General features: G+C 44.2%; 1 protein-coding gene across 5 annotated transcripts in view; it reads right to left on the bottom strand.

Annotated features, from left to right (window-relative positions):
- The window catches only part of LOC115198117 (TBC1 domain family member 14), a 57,558-nt gene that overhangs the window by 19,684 nt on the left and 23,147 nt on the right, over positions 1-14,727 (bottom strand). For 2 of the 5 annotated variants that reach the window (XM_029759811.1, XM_029759813.1), the window contains one exon: positions 14,144-14,267. In XM_029759811.1, coding sequence (XP_029615671.1) covers positions 14,144-14,267 — 124 coding nt within the window. Of the gene's footprint in view, positions 1-5,373; positions 6,017-14,143; positions 14,268-14,727 lie in introns of those variants that run through there. The other 3 variants (XM_029759816.1, XM_029759815.1, XM_029759814.1) reach the window with 3 other exon arrangements.

Genomic DNA, 14,727 nt, shown 5'->3' with positions numbered 1-14,727 from the left:
TTTCAGGAGAGAAACTGGTTTTATTTGCCAAGGCCCTACATGTCAATTTTAGTCTCATATTCCTTTAGACAAAAACTGCACGGACACCCAAAGAATATAGTTAAAAGATACAACGAAATATCAAGACAACTGGCTTTCTTCACCCGACTGAACGACCAGGAAAGTCTAATCTAACAGCTCCGTAGTTAGACATGATGAACTGAATCCTCAATGGGATCCATGGTCTGGTAAAACTACATTTAAAAAACTAGGATGTGTTGGCAGATCCATGGTCTGGTAAAATTACATTTAAAAAACTAGGATGTGTTGGCAGATCCATGGTCTGGTAAAATTACATTTAAAAAACTAAAAACTAGGATGTGTTGGCAGATCCATGGTCTGGTAAAACTGCATTTAAAAAACTAAAAACTGGGAGCATCTTATTAAACCTCAATCTGGATCAGACTCGGCTCAGAGAGAAAAGCAAAGGGGTCTGACATTTCATTTCCCCTAAAGACTTATTTTATCCCTTGGTCCACTCTTTTTCACACACACACACACACACACACACACACACACACACACACACATACACACACACACACACACACACACACACACACACACACACACACACACACAGTACAGCCCCTGGACCTTAGTGTCCCCTATCTAATGAGTGTGTCACAGAGTGGGGCGCGTGACGCCATGGCCGTTAGACCTCCGGCCACGGGAGCAGTTAAACAATGACAGAGAGTTGACTCACTCACAGGGTTGTGTGTGTGTGTGTGTGTGTGTGCGGCACAAAGAGGCCACAGCCTGAGGCAACAGAGAGATGGGCCTGTACTGTAAGATGTAAGGGCAGAGTGATCAGTGTGTGATGAGGTGTCAGTACACTGGCTGGTGAGAGATGGGGCTGGGCCATATGGCCATAACATGTGATATCACCATATTGTTATTATGAGCAGTGCATGACTCTGAGATGGGAATATTCATTCTAAGTAGTTTTACATGGGTTTTCTCCACTCTGACGGTTTTACACTCAACCAAACTAGGACAAAACTGACAGTTATTGATCATGTCTATTTATGTTGTCTGAAAAGGTCACGCTCAGGCCAGCTACTATTCTATGAATGCTTAATGAACAAGAAGAAACTGATTGTAGTATAAATACGTGTTTGTAGTAACAGTTTCCAAGGTCGGCGTAGTGTCGTTGTAAAAGGCCCTACTGGGCAATATGTACAGTGAGGTCATCTTAAAGGAGGAAGTCAGGCGTGAGGCTCAACCTACTGCGGTGGATCCCTCTGGGACTGCACTGGGGAAATTAGGAGGAGGTGAGATTCTCTGAGTGCTGTCTCCTATGAGGTAGAGGAGAGAGGTTAGAGGACAGAGAGACAGAGAGACAGAGAGACAGAGAGACAGAGAGACAGAGAGACAGAGAGAGAGCAAGAAAGAGAGACAGAGAGCAAGAAAGAAAAAGAAAAAGAGACAGAGAGAGACAGAGAGCGAGAGAGGAAGCGATGGATAACAAAAGTGAGTGGATTGGTGGAGGAGGAAGAGGTCAGGGACACTATTGAGTGATGGAAACCCTGACTCCATGTGATGTATGATGGAGACATGTGAGCTGGTGATTCAGAGAGACAAGCCTGTGGCTGCAGACAGGCCGGGCTAGGCAGGGCTGCTGCTCAGAGCACAGGGCTGAAAGACACAGAGCTGTTACTACAAAGTGGTGAGTCACTGATTGGAGCGAGAGAGACTTTTTTACAATTATTTAAAAAAAAATTCAAGTCAGTTAAGAACAAATTCTTACTTATAATTGTTTTATTTAACCTTTATTTAACTAGGCAAGTCAGTTAAGAACAAATTCTTATTTACAATGATGACCTACACCGGCCAAACCTGGATGACGCTGTGCGCTGCCCGATGGGACTACCAATCACGGCCGGTTGTGATACAGCCTGGAATCGAACCTGGGTGTCTGTAGTGACGCCTCTAGCACTGAGAGGCCTTAGACCGCTGCGCCACTCGGGAGCCCCCACACTGCAGGATCAGAGCTACTACTCTCACTCCTTCCATGCTCACTTTCTCACCATTTGTCCCTCACTCCACCCCCCCATCCCATCCCTTTTGCTCAGTACTTTATGTAGCCTTATGTAAAGCATTATCACCCCACTGCAGAAACCCAGATTCAGCAGACAGTACTTAGAGCTTACTAAGCCAGAGTTGGCATACCATTCAGATTCTTTCAGGGCCTGTTTCCTTGCTACACACGCAGTACTTTCCCGTGCTGAAATGATGCTTTTACAGATACTCCATTACAACTATGGAACAACAGTTTAACTTAAACCAGAGTCCAGAGCCGGATATAACCATATATCAAACTGCTCTGGCTGAGTCCTGTCAGCATATAGGTGAACTAAAGGTGACTGGTGACAGCAGATATGGGCTCGTTGTGAAAGACAGTACAATGTTATAAGGACTGTAGTGAATGGGGGTGAGCAACCAGGGAGGAAGCCAGGGGATGGGGGGGAGGGGAGCAGAAATCTGGCACCTCTGCAGCGACATTGCAGGTGCCTCTAGCAAGGTGAAAGGAAACACAGGCTGTCTGCACGTGAGAGAGAAAACAAGAGAGGGAAGAGAAAAATGAGTGTGTGTGTTACATAAATGGTAAGGGATGTTCTGTCCTACCAAGCAAAAAGGGTTCACCCATTCTGCCCCACCAAGCAAAAAGGGTTCACCCATTCTGCCCCACCAAGCAAAAAGGGTTCTCCCATTCTGCCCCACCAAGCAAAACGGTTTCTCCCATTCTGCCCCACCAAGCAAAAAGGGTTCCCCCATTCTGCCTCACCAAGCAAAACGGGTTCTCCCATTCTGCCCCACCAAGCAGAAAGGGTTCCCCTATTCTGTCCTACCGAGCAAAAAGGTTTCTCATACTCTGTCCTACCAAGCAAAACGGGTTTCGCCTATTCTGTCCTACCAACCAAGAAGGCAGTAACTGCTCATAGCGTGGAACTGAGAACTGGCTTTTATTTACCTTGGTTTCACAGTAACTTCATGCAGTTACTGCTAACATGACCCCCATTTTCTCCAAAACACAATAGAGGCAGGATACTTGTCCACATGATTAAGCATGTATTTAATGTCGCAAAAATGACAACTCATTTTCGACCAAATGAGCAGTTGATGCCTTTTTGCCTTTTTGCCCTTCCTCACTAGTCACAGGCTGAGAGAGCAGTTTATCGCACGGCCTTGGATTAGTACCGTAGTAAACACATTTACCAAACAGACGGTTGGCGTCACACCAATCCCCTCACCCCGACGTCGGAATCCTATTTCAGCGACCACAATCACATGGAACTAACAGCCTCTGCTCTGTGTGAATTAGCCTTTCACTGCTACCGCTAGGACATCATAACATTGACTTTGTGTTTGTTCGGCGTCGAGGCTGGTCATGTAATCAAATAGGGAGATGGGCTTTAGTGCTTTTAGCGACTCCAGTGGCAACGGTATCCCAGGGTTACCTGTCTCGAGGGGAACATGCATAGTTACGACAAGGCCAGTGTTTCATTAACTTACTCTCATTTCCTGGTGATGTAAGCGGTTCTCTTTGGGCCTGTCTGTCTGCCTCCGTTGGCACAGCGTTCTGATGGCGTTGGAGAGGACAAACATGCTTAGCAATAAGCAAAGCGACAGTACAGGGTATAGTCTAGGGGTTACCTGTAGAAGCAATGCCTTACTGACACTAAAAGAGGTTGATAAAGTTGTATTGTAATAGTCTACTGCTAGACAGGGCAGACAGACAACAAAATGGAAGAAATTCCTTTTTGTTCTTCTATGAACCATGTGAAGACCACTAGCAGGGGGACAATACCACTGCAGAGCATAGCTCCTTCCAATCCACTACTTTTAACTGAGTTGAAGATACACTAGTCTAGTGCACATCCAGGAAATGTTTGGAAAGTCCATTTACCGCACTGGGTCGGGATGGAGCACTCCACATCTCGTTCCTTCTCTCCCGCAATGAGAGGTTAGAGAGACCCAGAGGGGGTGTGTGTGAGAGAGAGAGAGAGAGATAGAGGACAAACACCAAACACTTCCACAGGGAAAACATTAGGGCAGGGAACTGCCAGGGAACTGCCAGGGACCTCGCGATACGATATTGTCATGATACTTAGGTGCCGATACGATACGCATTGTGATTCTCATGATCCTATATGTACTGCAATTCCATACTGTGATTTTATTGTGATTCTCATGATCCTATATGTACTGCAATTCCATACTGTGATTTTATTGTGATTCTCATGATCCTATATGTACTGCAATTCCATACTGTGATTTTATTGTGATTCTCATGATCCTATATGTACTGCAATTCCATACTGTGATTTTATTGTGATTCTCATGATCCTATATGTACTGCAATTCCATACTGTGATTTTATTGTGATTCTCATGATCCTATATGTACTGCAATTCGATACTGTGATTTTATTGTGATTCTCATGATCCTATATGTACTGCAATTCCATACTGTGATTTTATTGTGATTCTCATGATCCTATATGTACTGCAATTCGATACTGTGATTTTATTGTGATTCTCATGATCCTATATGTACTGCAATTCGATACTGTGATTTTATTGTGATTCTCATGATCCTATATGTACTGCAATTCCATACTGTGATTTTATTGCGATTCGATGTTCCAAACATATTGCTCACCGTATGTCTGCATCAGTCATGGAAATAAAAGTGCTGAAAACAAAATTGTCTTCCTATTTAAAAAGAAGAGGAGAACAAGCTATGAAGGAAGAATACTGGAGTTTGTTCAGGTACAGCCATCTAGGGCAAAAATAATATGAAAATATTGTCAAAACGATACGATATATTGTCAAAAATAATATCCCGATATTTAACTGTATTCATTCCCCCCCATTACTAGAAAGCATGAGTCTACCGCAAACAACACTTCTACAGGGGAAACAGGAGCCTGTTGTGTTTCATAGACAGCTTGTATTACAACAGATACACTGCTGGACAAATCTAATACAAGTACACCGGTCATCAGAAGCTGGCAAAATACCTTTAAAAATAAACATTTCACACACTCACACACTTCACCTCAGAGAGATGAGCTGAAAGAGGATGACGTGTAAAGGCTAAGCCCTCCTGTCCTCTACCTCACTCTCTCTCTCTCTCTCTCTCTCTCTCTCTCTCTCTCTCTCTCCATCATTCCTTCTCTTTCTACTCCCTAATTTGTCCTTCTGTCAGACGGGGGGGAGAGAGAGAACGAGAGAGGAGAGACTGTAGACTGCTGTGCTCGCACCCTCATCTTCATCGCATCGAGCTGACAAACACACACACAGACAAAACACACACAAGCTCACTCACCATGAAGGCTACAGTTTCCGTACAGACACCCAGACCAACCGAGAGGGTTTAAACTCCACAAACCGTCATGGCTGCTCCCGTTGGTCCAGCTACAGCCCACACAGAGGACGAGGTGGTCAGGGTGACAGCGGGCCTGTCGATAGGACACACCCCCAGCTGGAGGTGATGCATGATACCGCCTTCTCTCCCTCTGTCACTCTCTCTCCCCCCTCTCAGCATGCAGACGCTACACTGAGGCCCTGAATCAGTGAAGAACCCAGAGGATCAGTGTGTGTGTGAGCGCGTCCGCAGCGCCTTGCTCTATTAGTCGCTGCGCTGAAAAAGGAGCCAGCCACTCTAATCAACCCCAGAGTGATGAATACAGCATCCATTTCTCATCCACTCCTCTCCGCTATAATAATCCATCTTCTCGGCACACTCTGACAGCGATGCCTTGGGGTCAGCTTTTTATTCTCTCCCTACATTTCCCTTCCCGTCTCTCTGAATTATAGCCTGCTTGGTCTTGAAGACGGTGACGTCAGTGAGTCTTTGCTCTTCCGTGTCCAGCAACTCTGTTTAGCCTCAGAGGGGGAGGGCCCAAGCTAACGGGGAAACAGGGATTGGTTGACTTCCAGGTGATTGACGGGTAAGTACCGGTGGGACAAGGGGGGCTATGAAATAACTACATTTCCTGCAGGCAATGGTGGAGGGGGGGGGGGGCAGAAAATGTGAAAAATGTAGCTCGACAATTGAATTACGGCCGAGCATTCTCAAAGGGCTAAAAGTTATTGACGAAAGAAAAGGGCCTCATAGTGTTATGGTGAAATAAAGCAGGAGAAAAACAGCAGTAGACTAAGAAAACAGAAAACACAGACTCATTGCCCACAGGACATTGGCCCCACCTCCCTGCCATCAGCCAGCGGTTGCCATGGCGAGACAATAGTGTCCAGACATATGCTGAGAATCTAGCCTTGCCATCCGAGCCCAGCCACCTGGGATAGGGTTACGCTAGACCAAAGGGCTAGGTGTTGTAGCCCTAGAGAGCTCATCCGGGTTAGAAAAACGACACTGTCCACACTGAAAGGATAAAATGGTAGAGAAAGGCCTACACGTGACATGTTGGACTCTTTAAATCGGAGGACCCTATGTAATGTAATCACGTCATGGTTCACACTATCACTGTAGTCGGATACAACGACGGCACATGTATGATGGTTATATAGGCAGGTTATATACACACAGTACCAGTCAAAAGTTTGGACACAAACTCATAATGGTATTTCTTTATTTTAAACGATTTTCTACATTGTAGAATAATCCTGAACACATCAATACTATGAAATAACACATAGAATCATGTAGTAACCAAAAAAAAGTGTTAAACAAACCTAAATATATTTCGAGATTCTTCTGTAAATTAAGTAGCCACCATTTGGTTGATGACAGCTTTGCACACTCTTGGCATTCTCTCAACCAGCTTCACCTGGAATGCTTTTTGATATGCTAAGCACTTGTTGGCTTCTTTTCCTGCACTCTGCGGTCCAACCCATCCCAAACCATCTCAATTGGGTTGAGGTCAGGTGATTGTGGAGGCCAGGTCATCTGATGCAGCACTCCATCACTCTCCTTGGTCAAATAGTCCTTACACAGCCTAGAGGTGTGTTTTGGGTCATTGTCCTGATGAAAAACAAAATGATAGTGGGACAAGGCGCAAACCAGATGGGATGGCGTATCACTGCAGAATGCTGTGATATTTAAGTGTGACTTGAATTCTAAATAAATGTACGAAAAGTGTCACCAGCAAAGCACCCCCACACCACCTCTTCCACGCTTCACAGTGGGAACTACACATGTGGAGATCATCCATTTACCTAATCTGTGTCTCACAAAAACACGGCGGTTGGAAACAAAAATCTGAAATTTGGACTCATCAGACCAAAAGACAGATTACTCGTGTTTCTTGGCCCAAGCAAGTCTCTTCTTATTATTGGTGTAATTTAGTAGTGGTTTCTTCGCAGCAATTCAACCATAAAGGCCTGATTTCACGCAGTCTCACCAGAACAGTTGATGTTGAGATGTGTCTGTTACTTGAACTCTGTGAAGCATTTATTTGGGCTGCAATGTCTGAGGCTGGTAACTCTAATGAACTTATCCTCTGCAGCAGAGGTAACTCTGGGACTTCCTTTCCTGTGGCATTCCTCATGAGAGCCAGTTTCATCATAGTGCTTGATGGTTTTTGCAACTGCATTTGTTAATTGAAATGCATTCCAGGTGACTCCCTCATAAAGCTGGTTGACAGAATGCCAAGAGTGTGCAAAGCTGTCAAGGCAAAGGGTGACTACTTTGAAGAATCTCAAATATAATACACTTTTTGATAACTACATGATTCAATGTTTTGATGTCTTCACTATTATTCGACAATGTAGAAAATAGTAAAAGAGAAATCCTTGAATGAGTAGGTGTGTCCAAACTTTTGACTGGTACTGTGAGTATGTACAGTTGAAGTTTACATATATCTTAGCCAAATACATTTAAACTCAGTTTTCACAATTCCTGACAATTCCTAATCCAAGTAAAAATTCCCTGTCTTAGATCAGTTAGGATCACCACTTTATTTTAAGAATGTGAAATGTCAGAATAATAGTAGAGAGAATTATTTATTTCAGCTTTTATTTCTTTCATCACATTCCCAGTGGGTCAGAAGTTTACATACACTTGAAATACATCCACAGGTACAGCTCCAATTCACACAAATTATGTCAATTAGCCTATCAGAAGCTTCTACAGCCATGACATCATTTTCTGGAATTTTCCAAGCTGTTTGAAGACAGTCAACTTAGTGTATGTAAACTTATGACCCACTGGAATTGTGATACAGTGAATTATAAAGTGAAATAATCTTTCTAAACAATTGTTGGAAAAATTACTTGTGTCATGCACAAAGTAGATGTCCTAACCGACTTGCCAAAACTAGTTTGTTAACAAGAAATTTGCGGAGTGGGTGAAAAACGAGTTTTAATGACTCCAACCTAAATGAATGTAAACTTCCGACTTCAACTGTATGTAAGTACAGTACAAACGTTTTATGCAGGTGTGAAAAAATGCTGTAAAGTAAGAATGCTTGTTAATAGATTATATTTATCAATTAACAAAATGCAAAGTGTGTGAACAGAAGAAAAATCTACATCAAATCCATATTTGGTGTGACCACTTTTTGCCTTCAAAACAGCATCAATTCTTCTAGGTACACTTGCACAGTTTGAAGGAACTCGGCAGGTAGGATGGCCCAAACATCTTGGAGAACTAACCGCAGTTCTTCTATGGATTTAGGCAGCCTCAGGTGCTTCTTTCTCTTCATGTAATCCCAGACAGACTTGATGATTCTGAGATCAGGGCTCTGTGGGGGCCATACCATCACTTCCGGGACTCCTTGTTCTTCTTTACGCTGTAGTTCTTAATGACTTTCACTAAATGTTTGGGGTCGTTGTCATGCTGCAGAATAAATTTGGGGCCAATCAGATGCCTCCCTGATGGTGTTGCATGATGGATAAGTATCTGCCTGTACTTCTCAGCATTGAGGAGACCATTCATTCTGACCAAATACCCAACTCGATTTGCAGAAATGCAGCCCCAAACTTGCAAGGAACATCCACCATGCTTCACTGGTGCCTGCAGACAATCATTCGTGTACCGCTCCCCAGCCCTTCGGCAAACAAACTGCCTTCTGCTACAGCCAAATATTTGACTCATCAGCCCAGAGCACCTGCTGCCATTTTTCTGCACCCCAGCTCCTGTGTTTTCGTGCATAGTTGAGTCGCTTGGCCTTGTTTCCACGTCGGAGGTATGGCCTTTTGGCCGCAAGTCTTCTTCTGACCAGACTTCTCCGGACAGTAGATGGGTGTACCAGGGTCCCACTGTTTTCTGACAATTCTGAGCTGATGGCACTGTTGGACATATTCCGGTTGTGAAGAGAAGTAAGCATGATGGTCTTTCATCTGCTGCAATAAGTTTCCTTAGCCACTGCGTCTACGGTCCTCAACGTTGCCCGTTTCTCTGTGCTTCTTCAAAACAGCTTGGACAGCACATCTGGAAACTCCTTTCTGCCTTGAAATTTCTGCCTGGGAAAGACCTTGATGCAGTATAACTACCTTGTGTCTTGTTGCTGTGCTCAATCTTGCCATGGTGTATGAATTTTGACAGTAAACTGTCTTCAGCAACCTCACCTTGTTAGCTGAGTTTGGCTGTTCCTCATCCAGTTTTATTCCTCCTACACAGCTGTTTCTGTTTCAGTTAATGATTGTGTTTCAATCTACATATTGAATTGATGCTCATTAGCACCTATTTGGTATAATTGTTTAATCATACACCTCACTATATGCCTACAAAATCCATGACTTTGTGCAAGTGTATCTAGAAGATGCTGTTTTCAAGACAAAGGGTGGTCACACCAAATATGGATTTGATTTAGATTTTTCTTCTGTTCACTCACTTTGCATTTTGTTAATTGATAAAAAAGTATCTACCGTAATTTCCGGACTATTGAGCACACCTGAATATAAGCCGCACCCACTGAATTAAAAAAAAGATATTATTTGGAACATAAATAAGCCGCACATGGTGCACCACACATGGTGGTGTGGGGGCTATGCTTTGGTAAAGTGGGTGGGGTTATATCCTGCCTGTTTGGCCCTGTCCGGGGGTTTCATCGGATGGGGCCACAGTGTCTTCTGATCCCTCCTGTCTCAGCCTCCAGTATTTATGCTGCAGTAGTTTATGTGTCGGGGGGCTAGGGTCAGTCTGTTACATCTGGAGTATTTCTCTTGTCTTATCCGGTGTCCTGTGTGAATTTAAATATGCTCCCTCTAATTCTCTCTTTCTTTCTCTCAGAGGACCTGAGCCCTAGGACCATGCCTCAGGACTACCTGGCATGATGACTCCTTGCTGTCCCCAGTCCACCTGGCCGTGCTGCTGCTCCAGTTTCAACTGTTCTGCCTATGGAACCCTGACCTGTTCACCGGACGTGCTACCTGTCCCAGACTTGCTGTCCCAGACCTGCTGGAACCCTGACCTGTTCACCGGACGTGCTACCTGTCCCAGACCTGCTGTTTTCAACTCTCTAAGAGACAGCAGGAGCGGTAGAGATACTCTCAAAGATCGGCTATGAAAAAGCCAACTGACACTTACTCTTGTGTTACTGACTTTGCACCCTCGACAACTACTATGATTATTATTATTTGACCATGCTGGTCATTTATGAACATTTGAACATCTTGGCCATGTGCTGTTATAATCTCCACCCGGCACAGCCAGAAGAGGACTGGCCACCCCTCATAGCCTGGTTCCTCTCTAGGTTTCTTCCTAGGTTTTGGCCTTTCTAGGGAGTTTTTCCTAGCCACCGTGCTTCTACACCTGCATTGCTTGCCGTTTGGGGTTTTAAGCTGGGTTTCTGTACAGAACTTTGAGATATCAGCTGATGTAAGAAGGGCTATACAAATAAATTTGACATGTCTATAAGCCGCAGGTGCCTACCGGTACTTGAAACAAATTATCTTTACAAGGGTTTAACGAAACACGGCTTGTAACAAAAAATAAAAAATTAGCAGTAAGCTTTAGTTGTCTTTTTCAATTCCTCACGCTGCTGTTTCCAACGTCTTATCATCGACTCATTAAGACCAAGCTCCCGTGCAGCAGCTCTATTTCCTTTTCCAACAGCCAGATCAATCGCCTTCAACTTGAAAGCTGCATCATATGCATTTCTCCGTGTCTTTGCCATGATGAGGGTGACAAAATGACTACCGTAATCAGAATGATGGGAAGTTTGAGAGCGCTCGATTTAATCTAAACAGTAAACAAAAAAGTTGTTTGACCTTAACCCGGTCGGCAATTTCATTGGTCTAATGAAAGCTTCATGCCGCCAAAAAACTGAGCAAGTCACAGAATGTGTTTTTTTAATTTTTTTAAATTGAAAGCAGGAAAAATCCATATATTAGCCGCGTCATTGTTTAAGCCGCGAGGTTCAAAGCGTGGGAAAAAAGTTGCGGCTTATAGTCCGGAAATTACGGTATTAACATGTCTATTTTTGAAAGCATTTATACGTTATAGCATTTTTTCACACCTGCCTAAAACTGTTGTAAGGTACTGTATATAAATAAATAAATAAATAAAAATAGGCCCTTTAGCAGACGCTTTTATCCAAAGCGACTTACAGTCATACATTTTAGAATTGGTGGTCCTGGGAATTGAACCCATTATCCTGGTGTTGCAAGTGCCATGCCCTACCAACTGAGCTACAGAGGTAAGTAGGTATAAGGGCAGACCTGGGTCATCTCGGACCCCACTGTCTATAGTCAAGCGGTGTTCCTGAAGGGCTTCTAATCCAAGCTAACAATCAACCCTAGAAGTAGCAGGTAAAGTTAAGCTTCCGACTGATAAAGAGGTCCAGAAAAGACACCATTTCAATCCTTCTAGCTATATATAGAGTGAAGCTACTGCTAGTCCAGTTGTAGTCAGACATAATGTCAGGGCTCTGAGGAAGTATAGGCCTTCCCTGTGGCTCAGTTGGTAGAGCATGATGTTTGCAATGCCAGCATGGTGTGTGCAACACCAGGGTTGTGGGTTCGATTCCCACGGGGGCCCAGTACAAAAATAAAAATACACAAAAAAAATGCATGCATGCATGAAATTAAATGAAATGTATGAAATGTATGCATTCACTACTGTAAGTCGCTCTGGATAAGAGCGTCTGCTAAATGACTAAAATGTATAGGCCTTTTGTTAGGCTTTCTAGCATGGATTAAATTTGCTATATTTTAACATCTCGGCCTCCTTGTTTTTTTTCCTTTTTATGGGTTGAGTGCGAGTACCTATGTAATTGTACCACAGGAAGTCGGTGGCACCTTAATTGGGGAGGATGGGCTCGTGGTAATGACTGGAGCGGAATCAGTGGAATGGTATCAAATACATCACACATGGTTTCCATGCCGTTCCATTCGCTCCGTTCCAGCCATTATTATGAGCTGTTCTCCCCTCAGCAGCCTCCACTGAATTGTACAGATATTTGTTCTTCCATACACCAGACACCATTCACAGTAGCCTGAGAACAAACCCGCATACTGCCATTCTATGTAAAGGCCTGCCACAGGTATGTCAACACCGTGAGGAGGATGTCTTCAGACACAGGGCAGACCCTCATACTGCCGTTCTAAGTAAAGTCAATATTTCTGTGTTTTATCTAAGCAATCCGACGCTTGATTGACTTCATGATATTTATGGGTCTAAAACACATGCATTTAGCTCGATAACATTACCGCTTGACCTTTGAACCACAGCTGTGTAGATCACTTTAGTACACTAACGCTTTGTGTGTGTGTGTGTGTGTGTGTGTGTGTGTGTGTGTGTGAGACACACAGGGGAACAGGATGCGAGTCCAGCTGCAAACAGAGACAAAATTCCTCCCTGACCAGCCCAAAGCGTCACCGGGGGGCACACTGCCTGCCCTCCAGGACATCTACAGCACCCGGTGTCACAAGAAAGCCAAGAAGATCGACCTCAGCCGCCCAGGCCACCGTCTGCTCACGCTGATACCATCTGGAAGGCTGAAATAGTACAGGTGCATAAAAGCTGGGACTGAGAAACAGCTTCTATCTCCAGGCCACCAGACTGTTAAGCAGTCACCACTAGCTGGTCTCCACCCAGTACCCTGCCCAGAACCTTAGAGGCTGCTGCCCTATGTACATAGAGTCAATGAACACTGGTCACTTTAATAATGTTTACATACTGTTTCACCCACTTTATATGTAGGGTGTTCACTCACTGCTCTAGAATGTAGTGAAATACTAGTCAATTCAAGAGGGTGATAATAAACATGTCTAAACCTAGTTTTGTTTAGCCTATGCAATTATGAATCACATTCAACTAATCATTAGATTGTACTTTATAATAATATAACATTAATATTCTTGTTGTTAACAGTGTTGGGTCAACGGTAGTTTGTTGTGACCGTTGCTAGTTTAAACTGCCCAGCTCTTGGTTATTTTTATACACACACACACACACACACACACACACACACACACACACACACACACACACACACACACACACACACACACATTCCAGTCTCTGACATTGCTCGTTCTGATATTTATTTCTATTTCATTTTTTATTGTTAGGTATTACTGCAATGTTGGACCTAGAAACACAAGAATTCCTCAGCGATAATATCTGCAAATCTGTGAATGCGACCAGGTCATGATTTGATTTTGACCCTCAGGTCACAGGTCCCCATTAGGTTACATATACCAAAGCTCTTGGAAGATTAGAGATCCTAATCAAATCTAATCAACGCTGACCTTTTGCCCCCAGCTGTCTCAGCTGAGCCACAGTGTCAGTGTGATGCATATTACTGAGGGTAGTGGCTTGTATTGGGAACCAAGGGCAACTTACAGATAACATGGATTAACAAATGAGGTAATGTTGTGAAGTAGGACACAATGAAGAGTGTAACTGTTCATTTCATGGTGTGCTTGCTCTCTCATTTGCAATATCACAATATGGGAAATTAGACACATTTAATGGAAGTGCCCTGCAGAAAATATTCAGTATATTATGGTCCAGCAAGAATAAAATCCAACAAAGTCCTTCTGCAAGCACTACCACTCCAACCAATGGCGGTATGTGAGCCTCTCTCTGTGTAATATGTTATATCCTAGAGGCCCTTTTCATGGTGTGTTTTCTCTCTCTGTGTGTGTGTGTGTGTTTTCTCTCTCTGTGTGTGTGTGTGTGTGTGTACCTTGTCTATTTTCTGAGGGTCCTTCACCGAGCCATCTCTAGGGGGGACCCTACCAAACAGCTTCCAGCCTGTGTCCTTCTGCTCCACTGGCACAGTGTCTTTCACTTTCTTAGCAAACAGACTCCTGAGAGAGAAAGAACATAGAAATTAGGACATAAAACCCAGAGCCAAAGCTGCGCACAAACACACACACTCCCTCCACTACTAGGTCAACCCTGAGGCTAAGAACAACGACAATACAATGGCTGGTGCGTGTGTGTGTGGGTGGTGTATGAGTGAGACAAGCACACTAGCGGAATTCATGGATTTAAACAAAGCCACACAACGAACCAGTGGACTGTTAAAGACCCAGCTAAACCACATGAGGACTGGAGCAGGACAGGGTCAGCGGCAGAGCAGGACAGGGTCAGCGACAGAGCAGGACAGGGCCAGCGACAGAGCAGGACAGGGCCAGGGTCAGAGCAGGACAGGGTCAGCGACAGAGCAGGGTCAGCGACAGAGCAGGACAGGGTCAGCGACAGAGCAGGACAGGGTCAGCGACAGAGCAGGACAGGGTCAGCGACAGAGCAGGACAGGGTCAGCGA

The sequence above is a fragment of the Salmo trutta genome, chromosome 8 (genome assembly GCF_901001165.1).
Source record: "Salmo trutta chromosome 8, fSalTru1.1, whole genome shotgun sequence".
NCBI classification, from domain to species: Eukaryota; Metazoa; Chordata; class Actinopteri; order Salmoniformes; family Salmonidae; genus Salmo; species Salmo trutta.
The sequence above is the reverse complement of the archived record's forward strand: the minus strand, read 5'-3'. Positions and strand labels throughout refer to the sequence as shown.